The 17,407-nt window shown below is 36.1% G+C and overlaps 2 protein-coding genes and 10 non-coding genes across 12 annotated transcripts; 2 read left to right on the top strand and 10 right to left on the bottom strand.

Moving 5' to 3' along the window:
- Nucleotides 1-51: 51 nt before the first annotated feature.
- TRNAT-AGU (transfer RNA threonine (anticodon AGU)) lies at nt 52-126 on the bottom strand. The gene has a single exon. It is a non-coding gene; the product is annotated as a tRNA-Thr (tRNA).
- A 74-nt stretch (nt 127-200) lies between these two features.
- TRNAT-AGU (transfer RNA threonine (anticodon AGU)) lies at nt 201-274 on the bottom strand. Its single transcript has one exon. It is a non-coding gene; the product is annotated as a tRNA-Thr (tRNA).
- A 94-nt stretch (nt 275-368) lies between these two features.
- On the bottom strand, nt 369-442 carry TRNAT-AGU (transfer RNA threonine (anticodon AGU)). The gene has a single exon. It is a non-coding gene; the product is annotated as a tRNA-Thr (tRNA).
- Nucleotides 443-516: 74 nt separating this feature from the next.
- On the bottom strand, nt 517-590 carry TRNAT-AGU (transfer RNA threonine (anticodon AGU)). The gene has a single exon. It is a non-coding gene; the product is annotated as a tRNA-Thr (tRNA).
- An 82-nt stretch (nt 591-672) lies between these two features.
- TRNAT-AGU (transfer RNA threonine (anticodon AGU)) lies at nt 673-746 on the bottom strand. Its single transcript has one exon. It is a non-coding gene; the product is annotated as a tRNA-Thr (tRNA).
- Nucleotides 747-840: 94 nt separating this feature from the next.
- Nucleotides 841-914, bottom strand: TRNAT-AGU (transfer RNA threonine (anticodon AGU)). The gene has a single exon. It is a non-coding gene; the product is annotated as a tRNA-Thr (tRNA).
- Nucleotides 915-996: 82 nt separating this feature from the next.
- On the bottom strand, nt 997-1,070 carry TRNAT-AGU (transfer RNA threonine (anticodon AGU)). The gene has a single exon. It is a non-coding gene; the product is annotated as a tRNA-Thr (tRNA).
- Nucleotides 1,071-1,164: 94 nt separating this feature from the next.
- On the bottom strand, nt 1,165-1,238 carry TRNAT-AGU (transfer RNA threonine (anticodon AGU)). Its single transcript has one exon. It is a non-coding gene; the product is annotated as a tRNA-Thr (tRNA).
- A 94-nt stretch (nt 1,239-1,332) lies between these two features.
- On the bottom strand, nt 1,333-1,407 carry TRNAT-AGU (transfer RNA threonine (anticodon AGU)). The gene has a single exon. It is a non-coding gene; the product is annotated as a tRNA-Thr (tRNA).
- Nucleotides 1,408-2,119: 712 nt separating this feature from the next.
- TRNAT-AGU (transfer RNA threonine (anticodon AGU)) lies at nt 2,120-2,193 on the bottom strand. The gene has a single exon. It is a non-coding gene; the product is annotated as a tRNA-Thr (tRNA).
- A 2,313-nt stretch (nt 2,194-4,506) lies between these two features.
- Nucleotides 4,507-6,624, top strand: LOC111794561 (amidophosphoribosyltransferase, chloroplastic). Its single transcript, XM_023676594.2, has one exon. The coding sequence runs from the start codon at nt 4,627-4,629 to the stop codon at nt 6,352-6,354; it is 1,728 nt and encodes a 575-aa protein (XP_023532362.2). The 5' UTR covers nt 4,507-4,626; the 3' UTR covers nt 6,355-6,624.
- Nucleotides 6,625-12,102: 5,478 nt separating this feature from the next.
- ADC2 (arginine decarboxylase 2) lies at nt 12,103-15,132 on the top strand. Its single transcript, XM_023677144.2, has one exon. It carries the CDS (start codon nt 12,681-12,683, stop codon nt 14,799-14,801), a length of 2,121 nt encoding a protein of 706 aa, XP_023532912.2. The 5' UTR covers nt 12,103-12,680; the 3' UTR covers nt 14,802-15,132.
- The last annotated feature ends 2,275 nt before the right edge of the window (nt 15,133-17,407 follow it).

The raw sequence follows: 17,407 nt of genomic DNA, 5'->3' as shown, positions 1-17,407 counted from the left end.
ACAAAACCTAATCTATTTGATATCCGATGTGCAACTTAAAATAGTAAATAGTGCTCTTGTTGAGAGTTGAACTCATGACCCTCCCACTTACTAAACGGGTGCTCTAACCAACTGAGCTACAAGAGCCACTTCGCAGGGTAGACATACCGTACATAGAAACGAAAAACGAGATCCGGTGTGCAACTTAAAATAGTAAATAATGCTCTTGTTGAGAGTTGAACTCAAGACCTCCCGCTTACTAAACGGGTGCTCTAACCAACTGAGCTACAAGAGCCACCTCACAAGGTAGACATACCGAACATAGAAACGAAAAACAAACAAACCCTAATCTATTTGATATCTAGTGTGCAACTTAAAATAGTAAATAATGCTCTTGTTGAGAGTTGAACTCAAGACCTCCCACTTACTAAATGGGTGCTCTAACCAACTGAGCTACAAGAGCCACTTCACAGGGTAGACATACCGTACATAGAAACGAAAAACGAGATCCAGTGTGCAACTTAAAATAGTAAATAATGCTCTTGTTGAGAGTTAAACTCAAGACCTCCCGCTTACTAAACGGGTGCTCTAACCAACTGAGTTACAAGAGCCACTTCATAGGGCAAACATACCGAACATAGAAACGAAAAAAAAACAAACCCTAATCAGTGTGCAACTTAAAATTGTAAATAATGCTCTTGTTGAGAGTTGAACTCAAGACCTCCCGCTTACTAAACGGGTGCTCTAACCAACTGAGCTACAAGAGCCACTTCATAGGGTAGACATAACGAACATAGAAACGAAAAACAAACAAACCCTAATCTATTTGATATCCGGTGTGCAACTTAAAATAGGAAATAATGCTCTTGTTGAGAGTTGAACTCAAGACCTCCCGCTTACTAAACGGGTGCTCTAACCAACTGAGCTACAAGAGCCACTTCATAGGGTAGACATACCGAACATAGAAACGAAAAACAAACAAACCCTAATCAGTGTGCAACTTAAAATTGTAAATAATGCTCTTGTTGAGAGTTGAACTCAAGACCTCCCGCTTACTAAACGGGTGCTCTAACCAACTGAGCTACAAGAGCCACTTCATAGGGTAGACATAACGAACATAGAAACGAAAAACAAACAAACCCTAATCTATTTGATATCCGGTGTGCAACTTAAAATAGGAAATAATGCTCTTGTTGAGAGTTGAACTCAAGACCTCCCGCTTACTAAACGGGTGCTCTAACCAACTGAGCTACAAGAGCCACTTCATACAACAGACATACCGAACATAGAAACGAAAAACAAACAAACCCTAATCTACTTGAGATCTTGTGTGAAACTTAAAATAGTAAATAGTGCTCTTGTTGAGGAGTTGAACTCAAGACCTCCCACTTACTAAACGGGTGCTCTAACCAACTGAGCTACAAGAGCCACTTCAAGAAGTGGACATACCGAACATAGAATCGACAAACAAAGATGATAAAGATGACTAGGATTTGTACCTAGAGTGTATTAATTGAAAAATAAAATTAAAAGACCAACTATTCTTTTGGTATGATCTAGTAAACAATGCTCTTGTTGAGAGTTGAACTCGCTTTAACCAACTGAGCTACAAGAACATCTTTATAGTGTAGACATACCGAACATAGAAATGACAAACGAACTAAGAGACCTATCTATACTGATGAGAAGAATAAGTAAAAGACTAATTTATCCTTACCAAATAAACCCTAATCAACATTATCAAAGTAAACAAATCTTAATTGCTGAATTTTTTAGTTTATTCTATTTTAGCTGAAAACTGTTAAACAATATTTATTAATTTTTATATAAATCTTAATTTAATAAATTAATGACGTAACTTCTAAGTATGTATTTTAAGATAGAATTTTTTTTTAAAAAAAATCAAATTGAAATTGATTTAAATTATGAATACCCATTATTAAATTTATTGTTTTTGTAATATAATTAAGTGTTAAAAGTTCAAGTTTTATAACCTAAAATAAAATAACATTTATTTAGAAAACTAAACTAACAAATATTTAACTATCTATAATTTTTATTTGATATCCGGTCTCGTCTTCAACTTAAAAGGTAATAAAAAATTAAACAAAAATAAAATTTCTTTTATTTATTTCATATGTGCTCTCGTTGAGAGTCGAACTCAAGACCTCCCGCTTACTAAACGGGTGCTCTAACCAACTGAGCTACGAGAGCAACTTGTTTGGAGAATCTAAATATTAAATCAAGATTATATTTTGTAAAGCAAAAACTTTACTTTATTTAGTTACCTAATTATTTTACTTTTATTAAAAATAAAATTTTGAATAGATGAGCCGAACCTACCCAACCCAAAATCTATGGTTGGGTTCGGTTTGATTCGGTTCATTATTTAATAAGAGTTGTTCGGGTTGAAACAACTCGAACAATTAAGTTAGGTCTAGAAAATGTCTCAACCCAACCCACAAAAACCCTAAACCCTAGTCACATCATACGTTGTAGACATACAGATCCTTTGTCAGTGTTATCGTCATTTAAGGGAAGGTTAACTTTGTAGGTCAAATCAAAAACACGTCGAGCATTGTCCAATCCTCACCTCGACATATTAAACTAGGGCAATGGCACGTAATTTCTTTCATTGTTGGACCGTGTGACAAGCTGCGATTCAACCCGGGAACTTACCCAAAAAAAAAAAAAAAAAAAGGCATTTATATATTTTTTGAAAATGGAAGTGGATAATAAATTTTCATATGTGGCTATGCTCCGTAATTATCCATAACATTTGGGGTCACACAAATATATTTTATTAAATGGATTTGAAAAGGACTTGAGGTATTTCTCCAACCCTAAATTGAGGCTTCCTATTATCCTATCGAATTTTTAATTATATTAAATATATAATTTATTTATATTTAAATTTTTTATTTTATATATATATATATATATATATATATATATATATATATATATATATATATATATATATATATATATATATATATATATATATATATATAAATCATACATACTAGTCACACCATTTTAAAACGCGTCTATTAGGGAGAGGTTTTCACACTCTTGTAATAAATGTTTTGTTTCCCTCTGAAACAGACGGGATCTCACACACTCCAATCATGTTTCCTTTTTCTCGGTAGATTTGAATCTCTCCTCATACATATTATTAAATTAAAAAAATAATATATAAACGTGACAGACAGAAGTTTAAGTCGATATTGTTTGGCTCGAATAAGTCTAAGTCCCGACATAAATGATAGAGTAAGGGAATAATATTGACATTTTTTAAATTAAAAAAATGGAATCTAAATTTATTTATAAAAAGAAGGAATTAAGACACAAGGACTAAAATGTAATTTAGAATATATTCCTTGTAAACTCCACGTCAGACGGCAAAAAGAAGGGAATCTCCACGCCAGCTGTCAAAAGGAAAAGGAATGTCCACGTTGCTGTCATGCAGTTAGAAGAATCCGGTGGTGACGTATTTATTTTCCATTAAAAAACATTTTAATTTTTTTAAATACTTCGAAAAAAATAATTTATGAGTTTTAAATTTTATGGCTATTTTAAAAAATGACTATTTAACTAAAATAAAAGGTATTAATGAAATATTTAATAAAAAAAATTTAAAATTTAAGATTATTATTAAATTTTTTGAAAGTTTAATCAATTTAATAATTGAGTCAAAGATTGACCCATAGACACGTGGCCCACAATCGTGTAAATAATACTGACACGTCATTATTGTGAGTACGTTGACCCTTTTATCATTGGTCCTCGTCAGCCCAAACTTTTTGCTTCTCCATTTTCCAAAGCCAAAAAATTTCCCACCAATATTTGAACAAAATAATAATAATAATAATATATATAAATGTAAAGGGTAAATTTGGAAAATGTAACCAAATTTAGAATAAAAATTTTCTTTAAGAAAATCGTTTATTAGTGAATGATTTTTTAAATAAAGAGATCTGATTGTGAGGCAAATTCCAATATTAAAAAAAAATTATATTAAAAATTGGACGGTTAACTCAATTTGAGTAGTACACGAACTAGGTTGGGTTGGTGACCCTGTCACTCGAATAGAATTCACAACCCAATCTAAGCTAACTTTCTATTTTCAAGTTGAGTTGGGGTGTCGAGCTGTTTTTATTTTAAATTATTTTTAAAAATTTTACTTATTTACGGTACATGTTACATTTACGGGTTATCACTCATCACTAATATTGATTACCACGATCAAATATTCTTAATTTTTATAATAATATTAAAATTAGGTTAGGGTTCTATTATAACACTGTTTTCAGGTTGGTTGAGTTGACTCGACCAAAAAAAATATTAACCTGCAAACCAACCCGAAAAAAATTAACCTGACCCAAGTTGGATTATGTAGGCTGGGTTCTAAATTGGTTAGATTCTCGGGGCATACGAACACTCTCAAATTTTGAAAAATTAGTTGGATTTGAAATTGAAATAGATCTATTGAACTAAAAATAATAATAAATTGAAAGGTTCCAATCACCAAAATTGGAAGTATGAGTTTTTGAAAGCCCGAAAAACCTAAATAGAAACAAACGGACTCCTCCACATACGCCACCGTCTTCCTCCTCTGTTTCTTATCCCTCTCCACCTCCTCCCATGGCGGCCGCCGCGCTCAACCTCCCTTCTCTCTCTTCCTCTCCCTCTCCCTCTCTCTCTCATTCCACTCATTTCCTTCCAACCCCTCTTTCCCTCTCCTCGAAATCTCTTCCGAAATCCCACTCATTCCATTCCCATTCCCTTCCCAAACCCCTCCTCGTCGCAACCGCCGCCGCCGCCGCTGCCAAATCCCCCATCTCCCACTTCTTCTCCGATGACGATTCCGACGACAAGCCGCGTGAGGAGTGCGGCGTGGTCGGAATCTACGGCGACCACGAAGCCTCTCGCCTCTGCTATTTAGCCCTCCACGCTCTCCAACATCGCGGCCAAGAAGGCGCCGGTATCGTCTCCGTCAACGACGACGTCCTTCAATCCGTTACCGGCGTTGGCCTTGTCTCTGAGGTTTTCAATCAAACCAAACTCGATCAATTACCTGGCGATTCTGCTATTGGCCATGTTCGTTACTCCACGGCTGGAGCTTCCATGCTTAAGAATGTCCAGCCCTTCGTTGCTGGATATCGATTCGGCTCTGTTGGGGTTGCTCATAATGGTAATTTGGTTAATTATGGTTCTCTTAGAGCTAAACTTGAAGATTCTGGTTCAATTTTCAATACTAGTTCTGATACTGAAGTTGTTCTTCACCTTATTGCAATTTCTAAACAAAGGCCCTTCTTATTGAGAATTGTGGATGCTTGTGAACAGCTTGAAGGAGCTTATTCAATGGTGTTTATTACTGAAGATAAATTGGTAGCTGTTCGTGATCCTTATGGATTTAGGCCTTTAGTTATGGGTAGGAGAAGTAATGGCTCTGTTGTGTTTGCTTCTGAAACTTGTGCTCTAGATTTAATTGAAGCCACATACGATAGAGAAGTGTTTCCTGGTGAAGTTTTGGTAGTTGATAAAAATGGGATTCAATCCCTTTGTTTAATGGCTCATCCACAGCCAAAATCATGCATATTTGAACACATATACTTTGCTCTACCGAACTCAGTTGTTTTCGGGCGTTCTGTCTACGAATCCCGCCGAGCATTCGGCGAGATACTTGCAACCGAAGCCCCTGTCGATTGTGATGTCGTGATAGCCGTACCAGATTCAGGAGTAGTAGCTGCTCTTGGCTATGCAGCCAAAGCTGGTGTTGCTTTCCAACAAGGGCTCATAAGGTCACATTACGTTGGGAGGACATTCATAGAGCCATCGCAAAGGATTCGCGACTTCGGCGTAAAGCTAAAGTTGTCACCGGTTCGAGCAGTGTTGGAAGGGAAGAGAGTTGTGGTCGTGGATGACTCGATTGTTAGAGGCACCACATCTTCAAAGATTGTGAGGCTGTTAAAGGAAGCAGGGGCTAAAGAAGTGCATATGAGGATAGCTAGCCCTCCAATTATAGGGTCATGTTATTATGGAGTTGATACCCCAAGTGCTGAAGAACTGATATCAAACAGGATGAGTGTTGATGAAATAAGAGAGTTTATAGGCTGTGATTCACTTGCTTTTCTGCCATTTGATAGCTTAACGAAGCTTTTAGGCAATGATTCTTCAAACTTTTGCTATGCTTGCTTTTCAGGGAACTACCCAGTTGAGCCAAGAGAGATCAAAGTAAAAAGGGTTGGAGATTTTGTTGATGATGGCTTGAATGGAAGCTTGGAATCCATTGATGGAGGATGGGTTCAAGCTAATAGACATCAAAATCTTGAAAATCATCTCAAAGTGGAGAAGGTTGGGGGCGTTTGATCTGATATTTTTACTTTAAACTTGATTCATCTTGTTTTTGTCTTTGTTTCTCTTATATCCTTCACAGTTCGAGAGTTATAGAAGTGATTTGTGATTGGAAGAATGCATGATTTAGAGTGTTCTAAGTTATGTGGTGATTAATGGGCTCTGCTAAATGGTTTCTTATGTCAATTTTGCATTATTTTTTTACTCGAAATGTTGTATAGTCAGACGGTTGTTGTTCTTGTTATTTGTTTCTCTGAATATTGTATAGTCTGACGGCTTCTCTTATTCGTTTGTTGATATTGTTTATAACTCTCAATGTTGTATAGTCAGACGGTGGTTTGGGTATGCTACGACCCGAATAGATGGTGTGTTGTGAGATCCCATGTTGGTTGGAGAGGAGAACGAATCATTCCTTATATAAGGGTGTGGAAACCTCTCCCTAATGGATGTGTTTTAAAACTGTGAGACTGATGACGATATGTAACGGGCTAAAATGGACAATATCTGCTAACGGTGGGCTGTTATAGTTGGTATCAGAGCTAGATACTGAGTAGTGTGCCAGCGAGGATGCTGGCTTCCAAAGGGAGTGAATTGTATAGTCAGACGGATGTTCTTATTTGTTTGTTGTTATTGTTTATTACTCTAAATGTTGTATAGTTAGACGGTTGTTTGGGTATACTACCACCCGAACGGATGGTGGTTTGGGTATGCTAGTCCTCGATTACCCAGATGTTGTTTTTAAGCCTAGAAGAGTCGAAACATGGTCGCAATGAGTTTATGGGTCATTCTAAGGAAAAGATCTCTAGAAAAATTAACAAACAAAAACATGTACTCCCGAATTGGGTCATAAAGCGTTGAGCCACAAAATCCTAACTTGTGAATGTACCCTCTTTCCGATCCATCGCAAGGGAAACGAAAACCAAGATTTGCTTTATCTAGTATCAAACACGAGCTACGAGAAATTAGAACACCTTTTAGGAGCATCAATACTATTACATGAATCGTAAATGCATGAATATGATGTACCAAAAAATTTGCGGTTCCTAATGGAATAGGTAACAAAGCAACTTTGCCATCTACTGCCACTAAATTACAACCGGTGCTTGTTGTTCCATCGGGGCCGTTATACTATGCGCTAAAGCATGGGTTAGATAGAGCTAGATTGGACCCAACTAAAGAAGTAAAAGGCCCAAAATCTCATTTTGGGCCTAGCGAAATCGTTTCAAGGTGGGTAAAATACATTTTAGCGCGTGAGGTGTCAAGACAGCAGATTAGGCAATTGTGTTGCACTTGTTCTAATCAAACGAACAAGTCAGTCGTGTGAAAAATCGAACTTTGCGGTCAATTAGACGTATGGTTGAACCTCAAGCCACGTTTATTAGACGTATGGTTGAACCTCAAGCCACGTTTCAACAAAAAAAAATATAAGTTTTAGAAAACGTGGTTGAAATTAAGTATCGGGCTTGGTCCCCTGTTTTAGGCAATTCAGGTTTTGCAGACCCAGACATGATTTTGTTGAATTGTCATATAAACAGAATAATAAAACGATACAACATGAAAGTAAATAAAAGTGTTTGGTATGTAAGTAACAACACATCTTAGACAAACATAACCTTGACACGAGGCACATAGATGGCCTGAGACCTAAAAGATGTATGGTTCAACCTTTTCCTAGACTCATTCAAAAGAAGGGAAGTACGGAGCTATATTCTAGTTGGTTGATGTGATCGACTGTATAAGCTATGTTTTATTTGTTTGAAATTCTCGTAGCAACATTTTCTCGATAATGCATATCGGTAATATTAATTAAAATATCACTTAAGTTTTAAACTAATACTAATCCATACATTTTCTCTCCATTTATTCGTCACTAATTCTTAAAATTAGTTTGAATTAAACTAAACATTTTATTTTTATTTTTATTTATTTATTATTATTATTTTGCTTACTATAAATGAAATTTTTATAGGATATTTTTATTATTATTTCTTTTTTTTTCGGTTAAGTTACATTTTCTCTCTCAAACACCATGGCGGCGGCGGCGGCGGCGGCGGCTTCTCTCCCTTTAGCAGAAAAATACAACAAAATGGAAATTGCCATGGAAATCCACCAAAAGTAAACAAATATAATTAATTAATATATATATATATATATTAAAATTCATAACCAAACACGAGTTAGATTTAAAAAAAAAAAATTTTTAGATCAATTCGAAATTTTAAATTGATTAAATTAACCATTTATTTTAGGGTTGGGTTGCTGAATTGTTGTATTTTTTTAAATTTATTTAAAACTAGTTAATAATTAAAATATCAAACGTGCACAAGTCACAATGCATTACTAATATCGGTTACAAAAGTCAAATATTTTTAATCTTTATAATAATTTTAAAAGTAAAGTTGAGTTGGGTTTGAATTTTTCATCGTTTATTAGCTGAAACGAACCTAGTTTATTTTGAAATTGGAATCCAAATTCACTACATGATGGCCTTAATGTTCGAGTGCATGTACTGCAATATGACTAAGGGGAACATAAATAAATCGATTACGTATAAACAAGAGTGACCATAACGTTACTATTTATACTAATAAGATGCACATTCTCTTTCGATGTCTCGATCAAAAAAAATTTAAAATTAAACGTGTCTATCTTGACCTATCTCTTAAAAAAAATTGAAGTTAAATAATTTTTATTTAGGGAAATTATATAAATATATATAGAGAGAGAGAGAGAGAGAGTTAATTTAGCCTAAATAAATAAATAAATAATAAAAGGAAGTAAATCCAGACAAGGGCACGCTAATGCTATGACCAAACAACGCGGCTGGAGAAAAAATCGGAGAATCTAGGGCCCACATAGGAGTGGGACCCACTTCTCAACAAAAAGATCAGAATCCACTTGATCGCTGTTGACGTAAAATGAGATAACATTGGATCCTCACAAACCTATCTACTGCCGCCACGTCATTGCGGAGCCACAACGACCTGTCACTCTATCGTATCCTCCCCGTGATTTTGGGTATATGAAAAGACCAAATTACCCATCCCAGAAACGCCTCCGTTACTGCAAAACACAGGACAAGCCTGTCCAGATGTACTCTCCCCAACATTATCAACCCAATTCTTTAATCAATTTTACATTATTTTCTTTTCTTTTTCAAATATATTTATGCCTAAATTTACAAAATAGTCCCTCAACTTTTCTTAAATTACAAATTTAATTTAAAATTTTTTAGATAATAATATTTTAGGTCCTTAAATTATTAGACATTTTTATAAAGTTTAAGAACTTATTAAACATTTTTTAAAGTCGGGAGACAGCATAAATACATACATGACAATTCATAAACTAAATTTATAACATGAAACCGAGTGCACCAATCAACCATAATATTGACACGTGGCTAAATATGTAGACATTAACTATTTTCTCACCAATTATAATATATTTTCTTAGAGAATTTAATTCGAGATTTTTATAACAATAAAAGTAAAATAAATAATAAAAAAAAATGATCGAATATATTTAACTAATATTTATTTTTATTGAATATTATTAGGATGAAGAATTAATGATTGTTAAATGATGGAAGTCCCACATCTACTAATTTAGGAAATGATTCTGAATTTATAAGTGAGGAATACTAACTTCATGGGATGAGGTCTTTTGGAGAAGCCCAAAGCAAAGCCGTTTATAAATATTTTGCTTCGACGACACGATATAATTTTACAACCTAATTTTTATCCTCGAGATTATTTAATATATATTATTTATTTATTTATTTATTTATTAAAGGATTAGAGGGGGAGTGGGGGCAACTTTATTGACCAAATATAATAATTGCTCGAAATGGCTCGACAAAGGACATGTTTAAATTCAGATTCAAAGTGGTGACGTTCTTTGACTCTTTGACCAAAATCTTCATATTTTTATAAGTACAATTTTGCCCCTTAATAATTTCAATAATTTTTTAAATCATATTTTTCATTTTCAAATCAAAATTAATGGTATGGGGAAAATTTATTTCTCTTCCTCGACCTCGCTCCAATCATATAATATCTTAATTTTTTATCGATCTGTTAAAATTTTATAATTCAAACGAGAACGACTTTAAAGATATTAATAAAATTAAAAATTATTATCTATACCAACAAGGTGCACGCTTTAATGTTAAGTATATTTCGACTGAAAAAATATGTGAGCGAGAATAAAATATACTATTAAAGACGTCGAGACCCTGATTTTATTTATTTATTTAATTGAGTGCCTTCTTGGACTTTTCATCTTATTTTCAGTAATGGAAAAGGAAAGTGTATTATATTTATTTATTTATTTATTTTTAAATTGTCTTTATCATTAGGTAGAAAAAAAAGAACAAAAATAGATTCACATTTTCAACACTTATTTAACAGGGAGGAAAAAAAAAGGTCCTATTTTTTTATTTAAAAAAAATGCATGTGGGCCCCACCTCTCACGTGAACGAAACGGTTGAGAAACCCTAGTAACGGAAGATGACGGAAACGGCCGTCACGCTAGGGCAAGGAAAGACAAAAGAAAAGGCCGTCGTTGGCTCCCTCCGTTAAAAGGTAGTTTTAGATGGCGTCAAAATGTGGGGCCCAATCAAGCCCATCCAAATTCCAAGTGACGTCTTGGTCCCACGTGCCAATATCTTGGCTTTTTTTTTTTTTAATTTAATTTTTTTGTTATATTAATTTATTTTGTGAGTCGTCTGCCTAAGCTTATTTTAAGTTAAATTAATTAAAACATTTTAATTTTATTTTTAAAAAAATATTATTACTCTTAATTTTGGATACATATAATTATTAATGGGTTTAAAAAATATCTTTATAATAAATTTTAAAAAGTTTTATTAATATATTCCAACTTTTTAAAAAAATTAAAAAAAATTTCGTCCCCCACCGTTGGGTTGTCTATAATATATTTTAAAATTTATTTTATTATATTATTATTTTAAACCATAATATATTTTAAAATATCTATTATTATTATTATTTATTCTATTTGTCTTTTTTCTAATTTTAAAATTTCACTTTCATTATCTTAATTCGAACCATGATATGTTTCAGTCGTACTGTATTATGAACTTAACACGCTCACGACCAACTTTGAAGGGCCAGTTGAGCGTTTGACAGTAGTCCTTTGGTTGTCGCAACATAAAGGTTACAACCCATTATCTTCGTATTAGAATTAATTTTATTATTATCGAGCTTGTTTTTCATATTATCTTCTTGACTTATGACATCAACGATTTTTGAATAAAGGAAAGATACGTAAATGAGCTGACACCGTACTCAAATGAGAGTGAGCTCTTGAGAGACTCAAATGACGTGGCAAGATCAAGATGGTCCACCTCAGCAGCATCCTAACACCACGAAACTTCCGGTTACCTTCATCTTCTTGCTCATAATATCGTATTTCAATATACCGCGATATTTTTATTTTTAAAAATCGCCACGTAAGCAAGGTTACCCTGAAACCGAAGCCTAGGGAGATGTAATTGCCAATGGCGGGTCCCGCATGAAAGTCGGCCACGCGGCAACCCGACGCTGATTAGTCCACGATAGAATCTCAGTTTTTTTAATTATTATTATTAATTACAGCAAAAATAATTAATCGTTCTTTTTTAAAAACCGCGAGAAAATTAAATCGGGTCATCATAACAAACTACCGGGTTGATGGAGGATTGTTAAGTCCGACCCGACCCGAGATATATTTTCCTATAAAAAGGCGCTTGGTTGTTCATGCAAATCTCGCTCATTCTAACCTCGTTTATTAGACGCATGCTATCGTCTCTCCGAGGGCTCTCCATTTCTTCCCGTTAGGTTTCCGTTTGTTCTTCTTTTTCTCCGCCTTTTTACCGGAAAATTTGCCGGAAAATCTGTTTGTTGAAGCAATTGCTTCCTCTTCTGTTTTGTTTTTCGTCTTTTGTTGAATCCCTGGTTTGAATTTTGGTGTGGATTCTTTGATTTCCAGATCTGCATGGTGAAGAGCGGTTTCGGTGTTTGATGTTTGATTTGGTTTTGAATTCGTAGCTTGATTTTTGTGTCTGTTGTTATCAAATTCTTCTTCTGAGCGGATCGCGGTGGGATATTGGAAGTGTATAGGGGAGCGCGGTGGATTTGACGGTGGAAATAGCTACTTTTTTTGCTTCTTTTGAGGGGGTAGCCGGGGCCTCGGCCTCGGCGGGTTTTAAAGCCCCCACTTGGACGAACTCTGAATTTACCATTCCTTTTTCTTAACAATTTCTCTAACTAATCTTTTCGTTTTTTAATTTTTCCGTCTCCATTTTCTTATTCTTTTCTTGATCCGTCGTCGGAGAGATGCCGGCCCTAGCTTATTGCGTGGAAGCTGCTGCAGCTCCTCCTCCTGGCTGCGCTTTTGCTGGGGATAGCTCTCTTCCGTCGCCGGTCTTATTTTCCGGCGGACCTCCGGAGACTACCATCTTCACCTCTCCCGCTGCTTCTCCCATTTCTGAAAATCCCTCTTGGTCTCCTTCTCTGTCTTCCTCCCTTTACAAGATCGATGGATGGGGTGCCCCTTATTTCTCTGTCAATGGCTCTGGGAACATGACCGTTCGTCCTTACGGTACAGCCACCTTGCCCCATCAGGAGATTGATCTCTTGAAAATTGTGAAGAAGGCTTCAGATCCGATTAGCTCTGGTGGGCTTGGCTTGCAGCTTCCTCTTATTGTGCGCTTTCCTGATGTGCTTAAGAACCGTTTGGAGTCTCTCCAATCGGCATTTGATTGTGCTATTCAATCTCAGGGATATGGGTCTCATTACCAGGGCGTTTATCCGGTCAAATGCAACCAGGACAGGTTCGTTGTTGAAGACATCGTGAGATTCGGTTCTCCTTTCCGTTTCGGTCTCGAGGCTGGATCGAAACCGGAGATACTCCTGGCAATGAGCTGTTTGTGCAAAGGGAATAGAGATGCCTTTTTGGTGTGTAATGGTTTCAAGGATGCGGAGTACATTTCTCTGGCTCTTATTGCTAGGAAGCTCGCTTTGAACACTGTAATTGTGCTTGAACAAGAGGAAGAGCTTGATTTGGTTATTGATTTGAGTAAAGCGCTCTTCGTTCGCCCTGTGATCGGCATGCGTGCGAAGCTAAGAACCAAGCATTCTGGTCATTTTGGGTCTACATCAGGCGAGAAAGGGAAATTTGGTCTTACGACCACACAAATTCTTCGTGTGGTTAGGAAGCTTAAACAGGCTGATATGCTTGATTGTCTTCAATTGCTCCATTTTCATATCGGTTCCCAGATCCCCTCCACCACGTTACTCACCGATGGCATTAGCGAGGCTGCTCAAATCTATTGCGAATTGGTTCGTCTTGGTGCCAACATGCTAGTTATCGACATTGGAGGTGGTCTTGGTATTGACTATGATGGGTCGAAGTCAGGGGATTCTGAGTTATCTGTTGCTTATGAACTTGAAGAGTATGCCTCTACCGTTGTTGATGCAGTCCGCTGTGTATGCGACCGTAGGGCCGTTAAGCACCCGATAATTTGCAGTGAAAGTGGCCGAGCAATCGTCTCTCATCACTCTGTTCTGATATTTGAGGCTGTTTCTGCTAGCTCTTATGAGGTCCCATCCATGAGCCCAATTGAACGTCAGTATCTTGTCGATGGACTAACCGATGATGCCCGTATCGATTATCAGAACCTTTTGACTGCAGCTTATATGGGTGAGTACGAGGCGTGCTTGCTATATGCAGATCAATTGAAGCAATGCTGCGTTGATAAATTCAAGGATGGGTGCTTGGGAATGGAAGAACTAGCTGCGGTAGATGGGCTTTGTGCCCTTGTTTCAAAGGCAATTGGAGAGGTTGATGCTGTAAGAACTTACCATGTAAACCTCTCCATTTTCACCTCTATCCCAGATTTCTGGGGTATTGACCAGCTGTTTCCGATTGTCCCTATTCATCGTCTCGATCAAAGACCATCAGTGAGGGGCATTCTGTCCGATCTAACCTGTGACAGTGACGGTAAGATCAATAGGTTTATCAATGGTGAGTCAAGCTTGCCGTTGCATGAGCTTGAAGGCAACAGCAGTTTATCAGGTGGAGGTGGGCGATACTATCTTGGGATGTTTCTAGGTGGGGCTTATGAGGAGGCTCTCGGTGGTGTTCACAACCTGTTTAGTAGCCCGAGCGTGGTTCGGGTAATGCAGAGCGATGGACCACATAGCTTTGCAGTCACTCGCACTGTGCCTGGGCCATCATGTGCGGATATCCTCCGAGTGATGCAGCACGAGCCCGAGCTCATGTTTGAGACCCTCAAGCATCGAGCTGAGGAGTTTGGGCAGGAGGAGGAGGATGATGTTGGAGGCATTGCCAATAGCTTGGCCATGTCCTTCCGCAACATGCCTTATTTGGCTAGCGCATCTTCCTGCACCAATGGTGCTGGCGATGCCGAGCAGTGGACTTACTGCTATGCTTGATGAATAATGTTTGAAGGTTTAGTCGTTAGCCACATCCCTAAATAAGCTATTGGTCTGTTTTTGTTGTCGTTGTCGTCGTCGTAGGTCCGTTGATGTAGTTCGGAAAAAGAAAAAAAGAACTTTTTTTTTTTTTTTTGTCCTTTGGCTTGTTGCAAAGGGTTATGAGAGCACAGCAACAGCAGCTAAGCTCCTCTTCCTTTGGCTTTATTTTTGTTTAGATCAGAGAGTGGGGCACCCGAATCCACCCTTTTGTTAATTCGGGATCTTGAATCTCTCTTGGTTATGTCACTGTGTACACTTTTAAGAATCTCAATGGCTGTTTTTCTTTTCAGATCTAACTTTTAGGTATCAACATTTTTTAAAACGCGTTGATACCTAATTGATGTGGGACTCCCCAATCCACCCTCTTCGGTGCCACGTCCTTGTTGGCACACACCATTTCGTCTCCACCCCTTTTGGGGCTCAGCTTCCTCGTTGTGCACATTGCTCGGTGTCTTTTACTTTGATAGGATTTGTAACACCTCAAGTCCACCACTAGTAGTGTCTATTACTTTGAACGAAAGATTTTTAAAATGTGTTTGCTAGGGTCCTTGCTGGTACACTAGCTCATGTCCACCCTCTTCAGGCAGAGGCTTTCCTTTTGGGTTTTCCTTCAAGCTTTGGTTTTTAAAACGTGTCCGTTAGGGAAGGTTTTTACACTCTTATAAATAATGTTTCGTTCTCCGTAGTCGATGTAGGATTTTACCCCTGCATGCTATCAGTTTGCTGTCCACGAAGTGCTGTTGTGGTGCGCAATCTTTTTCAGCCTCACATTGGTGTTGTGGTCTACAATTGAATAGTATGAGGTAGATTCCCATTCCCCTATGCATAGAATTCTATATACGCTTTATATGTGTGGCATTTAGAGATTCGACTAAAATGATGATCTTTTGATGTAGAACTAACTAGGAGTAGGAGAAAAACAACATATGACAAGTTGGGAGAAAAAGAATAATGATTCAAGTTTTAATCCTTGGTCTATGACACGGTATGGGCCTAACTTCCCTATCGATGTTGTTCAAAACGAAGATGGACAATCTACTACCTTTGTCTTTAATAGTTTTTCATGAGGGTCGTTGCATCGAGAAACAGGATGGAAACACTACCTATAAAGTGATATCGAGTCAAGGGTCCTTTCTCTTGCCCTATAACTCCATGTTCACCATCATCCGTGCATGGGAGTTAGTAATGTAATCACACACAAAACATGATTTGGGACCTATCCTTTAAAATCATAACATGATCTTGGGCTCTTTTCGGTTCTGGGTAGGGGTTGATGTGTGGTATTTGGCCGCCCCACGTATGCGCACGTGACCCACCAACATGACCCACCAAGTGAGCTAGTACACGTCGTCGAATGTCATAGAAAAGAAAAGATCTGCATGATATCATGATGAACATAAATATCAAGGGATGCGTTTGTACTAACATAACATAATGAGAAAGTATCCCGATGCACATGACATACATGCATGAGGTCTCTTGTTCTCCAACAGTAAGGCCACTTGTTTAATTGGCCTTGGCCGTGTTCAGAATATTCTTCAACGTTTAATTTAACCCATGTCAATCCATAATCCGTACTTAAAACATTTTTCACATTTTTGTCCAGCTGAATATGATGATTATTTCCAATACAAGTCCTAAAACTACCTAATATCGAATAAACTGGTGTCTACCTCAAATGCCCTTAATAAGGTAAAAAATGGCTTTAAAGGGTCGAAAACTTAGGAAACAATATAAAGTTTATATATCGAGCTGCCTAAGTCAATCGAGTCGTCAAGCTGAGGCAATCAAACCACTACACAAGTCGACGTTGAGCCGCGAATGGGGGAGATCACACATCGGTCACATGTGCAGCTAAAGGAGGTTCGGGCCGCTATCGGGTCGAGGTGTGGGTATGTGTCAGGTTGAGACACGCGACTTGAGTTTTTATTAATTATTATTAGTTTTTAAGTTTTCTTTTAATATTTGTTGTATATCAAACATTATTTATAATTTTATTTGTTTTTAAGTTTTATAGTGTTTTGTTATAAATAAATAGTTAAAAATATTTTATTTAATTGAAATTTTGAGAGAGTAATTTATAAAATCTTTATAATTGATTTTTATTAAAATTAACAAAATTACATAAATAAATCCTATCAAATTAATAAGAAAATTAATTCCGTTAAAATTAATTAAAAAAAATAGTCACTAATATCTATTTATGTCATTTTAAACCCAAGAATTATGAATTAATAATTTTAAAATAAAATTTAAATTGATTTATTAAAATTTAAAATTTATATAAAATTATAATAGATAATCTAAAGATTCATTTATTATAATTTAAAATTGATGTGAGATAATTATTAGTTTAAGATTTTAACAAGATTTTACCTAACAAAATGTATCACATTTTTTTAAAATTAATTTGCAAATTTGTAAAAATCCTTGCTTATTAATTAATTAATTAATTAATTAATTATATATATATATATATATATATATATATATGTATTATTTATATAATATTTATAGATATATTAATCTACATTCAAAATTTATTTTATATCATAATTTTTCGA

The sequence above is a fragment of the Cucurbita pepo genome, chromosome 5, assembly GCF_057944985.1.
Source record: "Cucurbita pepo subsp. pepo isolate OVF chromosome 5, ASM5794498v1, whole genome shotgun sequence".
In the NCBI taxonomy this organism is placed as follows: domain Eukaryota; kingdom Viridiplantae; phylum Streptophyta; class Magnoliopsida; order Cucurbitales; family Cucurbitaceae; genus Cucurbita; species Cucurbita pepo.
Note: the sequence above shows the minus strand (reverse complement) of the source record. Positions and strands in the feature narration are given on the sequence as shown.

Coding starts and splice junctions, on each gene's coding strand:
- LOC111794561 (XM_023676594.2), top strand. CDS start 4,627: ATGGCGGCCGCCGCGCTCAACCTCCCTTCTCTCTCTTCCTCTCCCTCT.
- ADC2 (XM_023677144.2), top strand. CDS start 12,681: ATGCCGGCCCTAGCTTATTGCGTGGAAGCTGCTGCAGCTCCTCCTCCT.